At 30.5% G+C, this 13974-nt stretch overlaps 1 protein-coding gene across 5 annotated transcripts; it reads left to right on the top strand.

Moving 5' to 3' along the window:
• Positions 1–9815: 9815 nt before the first annotated feature.
• Positions 9816–13839, top strand: LOC107844055 (sister chromatid cohesion protein DCC1). Of its 5 annotated transcripts, none has more exons than XM_016688548.2 (4): positions 9816–10255; positions 11878–12354; positions 12434–13357; positions 13466–13839. In XM_016688548.2, the coding sequence occupies exons 2-4, from the start codon at positions 12185–12187 to the stop codon at positions 13566–13568; spliced, it is 1197 nt and encodes a 398-aa protein (XP_016544034.2). In that variant the 5' UTR covers positions 9816–10255; positions 11878–12184; the 3' UTR covers positions 13569–13839. The 5 variants fall into 5 exon arrangements, with proteins under 5 accessions (XP_016544034.2, XP_047256120.1, XP_047256130.1 ...); XM_047400164.1 differs by having other exon boundaries at positions 9994–10143; XM_047400174.1 differs by having other exon boundaries at positions 10004–10143; positions 11855–12354.
• The last annotated feature ends 135 nt before the right edge of the window (positions 13840–13974 follow it).

Below are 13974 nucleotides of genomic sequence, written 5' to 3'. Positions count from 1 at the left end.
TTCACTTCCTTTTCACCATATTTATGGAAGATATTTTTGTAAACAAATATCTGTTTTTTAGAAATTATGCATGCATGCTATTTTAATACGCCAAATCAGACACTAATCTCAATATAATTAATGTAAGTATATATATAAGTGCATAACTAACACCATCATTACTAATATACCATATTCAATATTATTTTTATACACCCTACTAAACAAACTCTAAGTTCTGAGGGGCAGGGACGGAGCTACCCTTAGTCCAGGAGGTTCATCCGAACCCCCTTTCGCGAAAAATTATACTATATATATATAATTAAAATTATTTTTTACGTATATATAGTAGATGTTGAACCCCTTCAATTAGTTCATACATTTACTTCTGAACCCCCTTAATAAAAATCTTGGCTCCGCCACTGCTTAGGGGTTGTTTGATACAGAATTATATTGTAAGAGTTATGCACATTTCTTTAATTACTTTTATGCAGATGAATACTGACTTACACGTTTTCACGGTTTAAGCAGCAAATTGAAATTAATTCATATTTACAAGTAATTTCTAAGATTAATATATTGCAAAAAGGAACAGCAAGAGTACTGGTTTCTTGAGTAAAAATACAGATTGGGTCAACTTGATGTGTATGCAACATTTCATTAACAAAACAATTATGTATATTAAGAAAAGAAAAAATTTTAATAGATGAAGAATATGATAGTATTATCTCAAATAAATAAATAAATAAATAATGTGCAATTATGGGCAACAAAATAAGTGTGCAATGAAAGAGAACTAATTTTAGACAACAAATTAAATATCCAGATCCAATGGGCAAGTGAGTACTTTATATAGTCATAAATTGTGTGGGCTGGAGTACCAACTACTTCCCTCCCAGATTCCTTTCTCCTGGAAACATTATCATGTTCCTACTAAAATCATTTATTGTGGATTTGATGATTATAATTTAATCTTCAAAAAGGTAATGGGTCATTTGCACTTTCCCCTATCTTGAGATGATTTTAACGAAGTGAATTCTAATGCATGCATTAGTGTAGTCAAATAAAAAGTCATGTAATGTATTTTATTGTTAACATACCAAATCAAAGGACAAATCTCAACATATAATGCAAGCCTAACAAAAATAAACATTACTAATACAAATATTATTACAGTGATATATATATATGTTGCACTGTTCTCATACAACCAATCATACGGCCCCTTAGGACATAAAGTCCACTTGATGGGACATCCAAACATGACCCCAAGTTGTAATAAGCAAATACACTGCAAAAGAGATGGGACATAAAGTCCACTTGATGTTGTTAAAACCAAGTCTTTTATTTTTGTTAATTTCAGTACTGCAAGCTGTATGGTATATTAAATATTTCAAAAGAAAAAATTATGCTTTATTTTTTTAATTCCGATTGGTCTACGTGAATATTTATTCATCACAATCATACAGCGGAGAGACCGTAATCTTTAAATATATATATATATATATATATATATATATATATATATATATATATGATACTGGGGATAGGAAGGGAAATATAGGGAAGCCGGGGGATTACAATATAGAAAATCGAACCTTCATCATCGAGGTAAGAATTTAGGTAGTCAACCAATTAAGTTATTAAGATTCTCCTAATATTTAACATCATGAGTATTCAAAGAAGTCTCTTATTCTTTTTTTTAAAAAAACAATTATCTATAATTAAACGAAATTTATATTTTTCGGCACCCACATTGGAACGGACTAATCCGAATTAGTGTCGCGAAAGATTCATTTGGAAAAATCACTCCCCGTTAAAAATCTTTTCATATCTAGATCATCTAGATTTCGAGATCCTAGATCATGAATAAAGCAGTTTCATCCGCTATACCATATCCCCTCATAATAGGAGAGAGGGAAATAATTACTACTACATACTATTATATATTGTCGAAATAAACTTGCATGGTCAATTTTCGTTGACTATAGCCAATACATATATCCAGTTAGAGCCGTCAATATGGGTCAGACCCGTTGAGCTGGCTCGATCCGACCTATAATTTGATGGAGTTGGGTTTCAATTTTTACAGCTCATTTAAGAACATGGCTTTTTAGCTCGGCCCGGATAATCCTGTGGGCCGTGGAGCTTGAGCAATGTGGGTTGAGCTAGCCTGTAAGTCAAATACATTAAACTATTTAGATTGCTTATTAGGATTTTTATTTGGTTTGAAGGATATCATGTCAAAAGTTATTTAATTTCGCTATTAGGAGTATTTTTTAGGGTGTTAGAGACTTGATTAACAAGTATTAACACTATGTAATATTTATTTTTATTAACATTCTAAAATTAAATTATAAAATATATTTTTTTAAAGTGGGATGGCCCGCGAGGCCCGCAGCCCACAAAATAATGTTGTGGGCTTGGTATTTTTTGGCCCATCATTTTGATGTGCCAACCCGACCTGACCTGTCAAACTCAAAGCCCGTGTGAACTAACCCAAATGATCTGAGTCGACCTGTATTGACAGCTCTATATCCGACGTACAATAAAGGCAGTGTATACTGTACAATGGGAGAAAATAATAGTTCCGCTCACTTATAGAATAAATGGAAGAAAATGAATTAACATTTCTTACTCTCTTATTTCTATATCGGGTTTCGACCAGCTGGTTCATTATTGCTTATATTACCCCTAATTGCTCTGTGATTTATCATATTACCTCTAATTAATTATTATAAATTATTTATATATTAGAATTAATAATATTTTTTACTGTATTACTCCTAATTAATTATTATAAGTTATTTATATATTAGAACTAATAATATTTAATTAAAAATAGATATTTATGATGTTTGTTTCAGCTGCTTTAACCGTAATTTTACTATGTCATTCTTAATTAATTATTATAAGTCATTTATGTATTAAAAAATTAATAATATATTTAATTAAAAAATAGATGACATGTCTGTTGTAGCTGCTTCAACCATTTACTAAATATCGCTCATAATTAATTATTATGAGTCATCTAAGTGTTAAAGTTTTCTATATAATAGAAGCGCTAGTTTCGACCAATTGCTTCATTATTTACTATATTACCCTTAATTGTTCCGTGATTTACCATAGCACCCCTAATTGATTATTATAAGTCATTTATATATTAGAATTAATGATATTTTTTACTATATTACCCCTAATTAATTATTATAAGTCATTTATATATTAGAATTAATAATATTTAATTAAAAAATAGATATTTATGATGTTTGTTTCAGCTGCTTTAATCATGATTTTACTATATTATTCCTAATTAATTATTATAAGTCATTTATGTATTAAAAAATTAATAATATTTAATTAAAAAAATAGATGACATGTCTGCTGCAGATGCTTTAACCATAATTTTGCTAAATATCGCTCATAATTAATTATTATGAGTCATATAAGTGTTAAAAATTTAATAATATTTTAAAAAAATAAAATAAACATAAAATGATAAATTAACTTTTGATGTATTAAATTAAGTTGACCTCCTTCAACCGTGATTTTACCGTATCACCCCTAACTAATAATTATAAGTCATTTATGTATTAAAAAATTCATAATATTTAATTAAAACATTGGTTTCGACGTGGCTGCTTCAAGAGTTGCGCCATGATTTTACTATATCACCTCTAATTAATTATTATAAATCATTTATGTATTAGCATATTAATAGTATTTAATTAAAACAAGAAAAATATGCGTTTATGACATGTTTGTTGCAACTGCTTCAGCCATAATTTTACTAAATATCGCTACTAATTAATTCTGATGAGTCAACTAAGTATTAAAAAATTAATAATATTTAATAAAATGATAAAATCGACAAATGATAAATTAAATCTTGACGTTTTAAATTAAGTTGGCGTCCTTCAACCTTGATTTTACTGTATCACTCCTAATTAATTATTGCAGGTCATTTATGTATTAAAAAAGACATTTATGACATGTCTATTTCAGTTGCTTCAATTGTGATTTTACTAAATACCGCTCTTAATTAATCATCTGAGTATTAAAAAATTAATGATATTTAATAAAAAAATAAAATAGACATAAAATGATAAGCAGGTAGCAGATCGACATGTTTGTTTGTGTTGCCGACTTAGATACTTCCTTTTATATTTATTTATTTTACTTTCAATTTTAATCTATTACATATCTGAGAATTACGTAAAAGTATTATAAATCATAATAATTAACAATTTAAAGTAATTAAAAAAACATAAAAAAAATTGGTTGACTCTCTAAATTTTATTACTGGTACGTAAATTGGAACAGAAAAAAAAGTATTACTACAAATCACAACAATTAATAATTTAAAGTATTTTAAAAATATGTAAAAAATTTAGTTAACTCTCAAAAATTGTATCAATACCACATAAATTGAGATAGAGAGTATAACATATATCATTTAAAAATTACATAAAAAGTATTATAAATCACAATAGTTAATCTTAAAAATGTTTTTCGCACTGCCACCTCAATTCTAACTGTTGTTGTATTTTGATATCTAGATCTGATAATATTGTGCACCCATCTATAAGAATTTCTTAACTTATTAGTGGTTCAAAACATTTCAATATATGTATTTACAAGTGTTTTGCCTTTGAGAAGATGATCCAAGACTTTGTTGATAATTGAAGTATGTTTTGTTCCAGTTTTTGTATGAAATAATTCTATGAATATTAGTTTTACATCTTTTCTATATTTTGTAACAGGTCTCAATCTTATCATCAAACAATTAAAATTGTTCGACTACACGACATATCACACTTTCTTATCATGTCAGAAAAACTATCTTATAAAACTTCACTCCTTAGCGAGTACCATCAAATAGTTATCATTTAAAAAATTATTATTTTTAATCAATGTACATTTATGTTTGTATCTCATCAATATCGAATTTTGATGCTAAAAAATGTCTATAGTGTTGGGCACATGCTGACACAGGCCATGCACCTCTAGTTAAATAAATAAAAGAAATATTATTTTCAAATTTTATGAGTAAAATAAAAATCTCTTGTTAAAAAAACACATAAATTTTTTAAAAAAATTATAAATGACCTAAAAATCAGTTATATCGTATTATTGTCCCTTGAAGGTATAAGTGTCGTTTGGTTGGGAATGTAGTTATGTTGAGATTAATTATGATGGGATAAGTTATGATAGGATAAGTTATACTGGGATTAGTTATGTTGGAATTATTTTTTATTGAGTGTCAGGTTTGTTGTTTTCAAAGTAATATGCATGGTATAATTTCTAAGAATAAAGTAATTGATTACCAAAATACCCTCATCTTATTTAACTTCTTTTTTGTTTATATATATTTCTTTTCAATCTTTAAATATGTATTCTTAAAAATAAAACTTTCATCTTATTTAGCTTAACTTTTTTGTGTGTGCATTTTCATGATTATATTCTGTGTATTTTAAAAATAAAACTTTCAGCTTATTTAGCTTTAATTTTTTTGCATGTGCGTTCCCATGGGCCATGATTATGCCATGTGTGTTTAAAAAAAAAATCTTACTACATCTTATTTAGTTTGAAATAAAAACTTTCAACTTAAGTTTGTTAAAGTAAAAGAAGATTTGTTGTTTATGTCACTTCATTTAAACACATATTACTCTAATAATATAGAATATTAAAATTCATTTTAATTGAAATATAAAATATCAATTTTCAAGTGATTAAAAAACTATTTAATTTAAAATATGTAATTGAACAATAGAGTCAATTGTGAAATGATAATGTGTATTAAAACTAGGCAACACCTTTGTAGTTGCTAAAATATTTTACAAATTACTAGTGAATGGTAATTATTATTATAAAATCTACTTACTTTAATTAATTTTTTCATTGTGTAGTAAGAACTTTTTGTGTTATCAATTCACAAAAATAACACTATGAAGGAAAAAGTTGATGTTGAATTCCATTTTTCTATGCTTAAAAAATTATAGTACCTACATTTTGTTGGATATATAAAAAATTATTGTACCTAGTTTGATCCTTACTATGTATGAATCTAACATATTTTAATTTTTAATTTGTTAATTTTGCATTTTGATCCTTTATATAAGAAAATAACGTATAAGTTTATAAAGTTCACAAGCAATGGGATATAAAGAAATACAAAGTTCAATTAATAAGAGGTTAATTTTTCTTAGTCATATATTTCCGTCGTTCCAAAATAAGATATTTTAGTGTTTTTAATTTGTCATAATAACGCGTTTTAGATAATCAAGTAGATATCAATAATCTTTTTTCAAATTCAACAGCAATAATTAGAGATGATGAAAAAGATTGGAAAAATGTGTTTGTAATGGGTTTGGGGATATTTTTATCATTTTATAATTTACCCAAGGATAAATTAAGGTGGGATAACTTATACTACCAAATATGTGGTATAACTTATCCCGGGACTATTATTAGGCCCGGGATAAGTTATCTCAAGTATTACCAAACCAAACGATGTATTAAAAAATTTATCCCAGGACTATTATTTTATCTCGGGATAATTTGTCTTAGTACCTCACACCAAACGGTCCCTAAAAGTACTAATGGCTTGCCAGCATGGGTTGTGGTACAAAGGTAGAATGCTTCATGAACCACCGTTAATTAGAGATCTTGAGCTCGTCATTCCCAAAATGGGTTTGAAGAAAATCTTATTGGGAGCATCAAAAATATTAAATTGTCTATAACCTATGCAAATACTATAGTGGTGGCTGGGATGTAAGGTGTGGCGTTAGGGGAATGGGGCGGGGGTGGGTTGTGGTACATTACGTGTTGGAGTGTAAGGGGAGAGAAAATTACTTGGAATGCTACTGAACTTGTTTTTTTCAATTTCATTAGGGATTGATTGTTCTTATTTTAAAGAAATTTATTTTTTCATCGAAAATGTTTGTCCGAAATTTGAGCTAGTCAACATAGAAAAACAAGAAAACATATTTGAAAAATATAGTCATCAATCTCAAATCTCATTAAATTGCAACTATCTTGGTCTGTTGTGAATAAGAGAGATGAGTATAATTCTATTCAATTACTAATGAAAGTGATTTATATTAAATTTTCTGGTCCTAATTGGCACATCCTCATGACTAAATATCCAATCAATTTAGAAATTAATGCTCAAATTTTTGCCCTTTTTGGGCTATATAACATTCTAATTAAAGATTCATTTGGTATTGAAAACATCTTTGTGATGGGACAATAGGTCCTTGATGGTGTGCTAGAAAAGCACTACCCACTGCTTTGAATAATAGTTCCAAGTATGGAATTTCTTCTTGGTCTATTTTTTATATAGTTAAATCAAAAATAGCATATCAAATGTAATTTTATATGTAGGATTAAGAAAAATAAAGTATGCAAATTTTATTCTTATCTCATAAAGATAAAAGAGTTATTTTTAAAAAAACCTCGAGCAATTCACCTCAAAACAGTTCTAAAGGTTTTCATACAGTTAAAAGTAAAATAATTTACATGCAACAACCACCTTGCGCACTAGAATTTTAGATCATAACATTACCGTTCGAAAGATGAACTTGTAACTACTAAACTGTGTTACGATGAGCATGAAATAAGTTTTCAACTAATATCTTTTTTCTTTCCATCCCTTAGAAAATGTGTCTTATGAGGGTGTTCGATATGAAGCCAGCAAAATAAATGGGGCTCGCTCTTACTTTTTTTTCCGTATTTGATTCTTAAACAAAAAATATATGTTCTAGAGGTATTCATGTAGTACAATTTTTTTCCTGAGGATTGGGAGTAAGGGTGTGGGGTGGTAGGGATGGGCTACAGGGTGAGAGTAAAGATGCATTTTGTTGGATGGTGGGGGTTGGGAAGGCCAGAACAGAACCAATAGTGATATACATGTGTGGAATTTGTTTTCCTACTTTTATTAAACAAATCATTTTTTCCTCGTGTTTAAGGAATTTGTTGTGAAAACTAAAACACCCTCATTTATAACTCGTTTAATTTAATAATTCATCTATCTAATGTCTCAACAAATCTGTATCCGTAGGTCTAACCTCAATTTGATCGAAACAACCAACTGGAGTTCAACACTCCCTCACATATAAAAATTCATGGGAAAAGACTCAAATATGCCACTGAACTATCAGAAATGACTCATTTATGCCATCCGCTAAAAGTTGGGCTCATTCATGCCATCGCCGTTACAAAACCGGCTCATCCATGCCATTACTTTTTAACAGATGGTTTTTAAAAACAGCCTTACCACATGGTAGCTTATTAGAGGGCCACATCATTTTTTATTTTTTTATTATTATTAATATTTCTTTTTTTTAAAAAAAAAAATATTTTTTTTGATCCATTGAAAATTAGTTTAATCTATACTTTTAAAATTTGATTAATTTTTCATGAATATATTCTTAAAACATTCTCATTCGATTCGATTTTTTGTCATTTTTGATATATTAAGATTGTTTTCATATTTTACCTTTAATATTAATTATTTTTTTCTTCAAATTAATTTCAAATTCAATAGTAAACATCATTTAATAAATATATTATAATAAAATAGTTATTTTAATTGATGGGCGAGTAACTAAAAGGGAACGGAGAGAGTATACACTCCACGCTTTTTATCACTTTTTTTTTAAAAAAAGATTCACGTTAACTAAAGCTTTTGTCATTTTTCAGTTGAAACTGAAGGGATATATAAACATCAAATATTATTATTATATTATTAATAGTTAGCTTCTCATTTTGCCAACTCTACGTATACTATATATGTCGGCATGTTGTCGCCTTCCTGTTTTTGCAATGATAAATGATGATGTATAAAGTGTTACGTAAAATGTTGAATGCTGATTAGGGGCGGCTCAACCCTTTAGGAGAAAAGGCGGCCGCCTAAGACCCCAAAATTTGAGGGGCCTATTTTTGTTTAGTAATAATAAATTACAAATTTTAAGAAATATATTAAATACTATTTATAGAAAAAAGAAAAATTTTATATAAAATAATAAAACGTAAGGCCTCCGTTTGATTTTTGCCTTAGGCCATAAATTTGCTTGAGCCGCCCCTGATGCTGATGATGTCATTCGATGCTTAATAAAAAAATAAAAAGTTACTTACATTCGGCTGACATAATATTTCATGTATGCTAAGACATACTATATGCTTAATTAGAATAGCGTTTGGTTATAAATTTTAGTAGTAGATTTTTTTTTAAATTCTTTAAATATTTGTTTGATCATGAAAAATTAATCAAATTTTAAAAGCATAGATCAAATTAATTTTTAATAGATCAAAAAATTGGGTGGATTCTTTTTAATAGATAAAAAAAAATTTAAAAGAAAATTATTATTTTAAAAAAAATAAAAATAAAAATAAAAATAACGTGACCCTCTAATAAGCTGCCACGTGGCAAGACTATTTTTAAAAATCGGTTGTTAAAAAGTAATGGCATAGATGAGCCAATTTTGTAATGGTAATGACATAAATGAACCCAACTTTTAACGGATGACATAAATAAGCCATTTCTAATAATTCAGTGATATATTTGAACCTTTTTTCAAAACTCATTCGATGCCATCTAACTGCTGGAATGATAATTATTGTTATCAAAAGCCTTTAGATCATTAAGCCCCTATCATATGGCAAACATGATCCACATAGTTGGGCTCTAATAAAAGTCCAAACAAAAAGCTCCTATATAATTTCGAAACAGGGCCAAGCCCAGAATAGTAAGCCTCCCAAGTCCCAACCCATTTAACACAAAATATCTTTTTTTTTTTTTTATAAATAACATAAATATCGATCCTTTTCTAAGTAATTATACTTTCTCTTACTTTGTTTTGTTACTTTACTCTCTTTTTCTATTAATGTACATAATATAATCGATATATACATAATATTCTATGTATATATTGATTTTTTTTTTTTTTTATATGTTTAGAAAGTTAGATTTTTTGTAATATTGGAAAGATAGTTGTGTATTTATGTAATTTTTTTTTTTTTTTGGAAAAATGTCTCTCCTCTCTCCAAAGTTTCCCTCCAAATCCACAGTACCCCTACCTTTTTCCCTCTCTAATCTATTCAACCCTACCCTAACCCCATTGGAGATTAGCCCACAATTATCTCCTCCCAGAAAAACATACTGTAAATTTCTCTGCTTATGCCTTTTCAATAGTTTCAGTGCTGCATTGTTCATTTTGTGTTTAAGATCTTGTTAACTTCGTCTGCTAGACCAATCTTTTGACTGCTCTACTTGGTATTTTTCAGTACTTTATTGTTTTCAATAGATTACAAATTTTGAATTCCAAGAATTTAGGCTTTATTTGCTAGAAACTGTTAAGCTACTGCACTTTGCTCTCTACTTGTCTCAATGTTTTGTTATCTTCTCACTCGGATTAATACTTTGACTGATGTGACAAAATCTGACTGATAACAAGGTTTTAGCGTGTAAGGTGGTTGATTTACATTGTATTAGTAAGAGCAGGAAGTTATTTGCTTTTTTTTTTTTTTTTGCTATCTAGTGTTCTAAAGATATACGTACAAGGCTTCATTTCATTTACTCTTGTGTTTTATTTTTTGGGTTATATAGTTGATAAGCTACTACAGTGGAGGAATCATCACGTCTTTCTTGATGTTAGAGCAATGGTTGGTGAATAGATTGATAGTCTGTTTACATGGACGTGGGCAATCCTCCCCTCATGAGCTATCCTTTGGGGTTGGGTTAGACCCAGGTGCCATATCGTTACAGTTTAAAAGAAACATTTTTTTTTTTTGGAAAGAACTCAAACATATAATTTTATTACCTGGAAAGTCATATGAGACGTTGTGGGATTATGGAAAATGGAATGTACCAGGTAATCTGTGATAGGTTTAAATAATATACTTTTGCATGATATAGAGAACTCCAAGTAAAGTTTCAGGAAAAATGCATTTTAGGGATAAGAAGACTACATTCATCAAATCATATTGTTGCAACAGTAGTCGTCAAGTTATACTGTTGCCTCAATTTTATATGACAATATTAGGCATCATATCCGTGGAAATTTTACGGGTTCATCCAAAGAATCCATCAAAGTTTCAGTTGGAAATCTATGGTTCAAGATTATTTTTCTCAGACTTGTCGCATTATATTCTCCAGAACTGTATTCATTTCTAAGTTGACTTGAATGTTTCGTGGAGCTGTAATTAGCTATGCCTATGATGTCTTGTTTTTTCTTCACAATATGGATAAGCATTTAGAGCAGGAGTCAGTTGGCCCTATTGTGTTTCATGTTTGAATGTTAGCGTAGTTTCCCCATCTTTATGGTATTCAGCTGATTATGTTCTGACTTCTGCCAAGCTTTTAATCGGATTTTTAAGTGATCACATAGAACTGGTTTTGTACTTGATCATTTTCTGTACAAGTTCAACCTTCAAAATATATTCTGACTTTTCGGTCTTCTACAGATAGGAGTTACTTTTTCTTAGTTGATTCTTTTGGTAGATATTCTTTCAGAAGTTCCTAATCTGTAGCTCTTAAAGATGATTGAATGAATTTTTCATCATTGTATTCAGGGCTCAAAAAATTGCATAATGTATGAGTATATAATGGTTGATAATATATTTTGTCATCGACGTAAGGTAGAAATTAAACAAATTACCCAACAACAACAACATACCCAGTGAAATCCCACAAGTGGGGTCTGGGGAGGGTAGGATGTACACCGACCTTACCCCTACCTTTGCGGGGTTAGGGAGGTTGTTTCTGATTGAAACAAGAATGAAGGTTGTCGGATTAAAATAAGATTCAATTCTTGCTGTTCTCAAACTTATCAGAACAAGTATGCTTTTTAGTTAATTTTGTACTTCAACTTAGGTTGGAGATGTTTTGTCTTGCAGGTTAAGTGTAGATACATGTTGTGGCAAGGAAGCGAAGCTGTCATTTAAGTACTGTCGTCATCTGGGGTTTCGATTGCTGATAACTATTCTGGACAGGACTGTTTGTGCTCGTATATGTTTTTAGTAGAGTTCTCTTTGTATTGTTGCTCAAAAAATCTATCTTATGACGACTTCATAGACAAGGGATCTGAGTAGATCATCTTCCTTTAGTTATTCTCTTGAAAGTTTCCCTCTTTTTTCTTTTACCTTTACCCTTTTTGTGGTTGTGGGGGTATTGGAAGGTTTCTCTCGAAACCTGAACCTGAAGATGGAAATAGAAAAATCACAACCTTATGGTCAAGGAGGAGCGGAGGCAATATTAAATGTTCAACCCAACACATCAATCTCTATTGCTTATCACCATCTTTTTGGTCCTCATGATGATTTAATGCTTCTCGAGCTAGATGAGAAGCTCCTGCCTGATATCCTCAATCAAAGGTACGAGGTATTGTTAAGTAAAGTTCTTCAATTTGCTATTATTTATCTATTTGAGTTAAATTTATTATTATTTCTGTAGAGTAACATTAAGAGGGCAGCCACATGAGGATGCAGTTCTCTGTAGTCAGTCAAAGACTTATGCTGTTAAATTTGTCGGAACTTCTAATTCTGTGTTCCTTATACCTCCTTCCAACCTATCTATTGCACTTGGAGCTTCACCTAACCCAAGTGAAAAGGATCATGACAATTCAGTGGTTGCTTCTGTCATCAAAGTGGTACCTGGCAGTATGGAACTTGTCGAGGTTGCTCCTAGATTGGACAAGCTCAAATTGCTTCTCTCAGAAAACCCTTATGGTTTTGACGAAGTGTCACAAATGAATACCGAATTGATGCACAAAAACAAGGGCTTGTATTCATGGAGTGACCTTGTTGAGAAGGTGCAAGCCAGTGATGGGGAACTGTGCGCAGGGTTGCGAGCTCTTTCAGCAGTAGAGATTGATGGATATTGGCGACTTTTAGATGAGAACTTTGTGGATGAGATTCTGAACATGCTGGTGCATAATGTAGTGCTGAATGACTGGCTTGTAAGTGCTCTGAACGAAGATGAAGTTTTGCATGTGCTGGAAGCTGATGGATTTCCTCGCAAAATAGTAAGGCACTGTTTGGAAGTTTATGGAAGTAAGGTGAATGATGAGACTACAGGAGGCTGTACATGGAGGTTAGAAGAGAGGCCAGTTTGTGTGCATTTCGCTAGAGTAGTCCTAAGAGGGAAAAAAATGAAACTTGAAAGGTTTATGGAGGAGTGGAGAAAGAAAGTTCCAGAAGGGATGAATGCAAGTTTTGATGTGCTAGAAGGAGAAGTCTTAACCGAAAAGCTCGGGATAGAGATTCGTATTTATGCTTTTAGTGTTTCGTCACTGCCATCTGTGCCTGCTGAACGGTTTTCCAAACTATTCCAGGAGAAGCCAAAGTGGGAATGGAAAGAACTGCAGCCATTTGTCAGGTTCGGTTTTACATTTCATAGCCTATGATTTCAATCTTGTTTCTTTCGTCGTACTTCTTGATGCTTGAAATATGATGTGCTCCATTTCTGCTGTTGTTGTGTGTATAGGGATCTGAAGGTACCAGGACTTTCTTCAGAAGGTTTACTACTCAAGTACACAAGAAGAACTCAACCAAGTGCGGATGCTGAACCAATTTTCAGTGCAAGATAATCTTTGTGCAGTCATTTCCCCTACACGTTCCACAAATTTGGATGGCTTACTAGACTTGTAAAGAGGAATGAGATCATGTAATGTAAACTTGATTCTGGAATTTGTTATCCAGTCTAGTGGTCCAACCCTCACCAAGACACTGTGTATACTGTGTGAGCTTAGTGCACCAGGCTGCCTTTACTTTATCGCGCATGTAGTCTATTTACCTGAAACGGCAAGAACTATACCAGGGAGAAGAAACTTTGAGTTGCATCTTGTGTTTTGGGGCTTACTTATTTCTCAGTGCTAATTTACATCTTTAGCGAAAGTTTACATTTATGTTTTTATTGTATATTTTTTGCCTGTGATTTTAGTCTAGTATTAAAAAAATTATTCCCTCGTCTTCTCTTTTAAACTTTGATTTAAA

The sequence above is a fragment of the Capsicum annuum genome, chromosome 1, assembly GCF_002878395.1.
Source record: "Capsicum annuum cultivar UCD-10X-F1 chromosome 1, UCD10Xv1.1, whole genome shotgun sequence".
NCBI lineage: Eukaryota > Viridiplantae > Streptophyta > Magnoliopsida > Solanales > Solanaceae > Capsicum > Capsicum annuum.
This window is presented reverse-complemented; position numbering and strand designations above follow the sequence as displayed.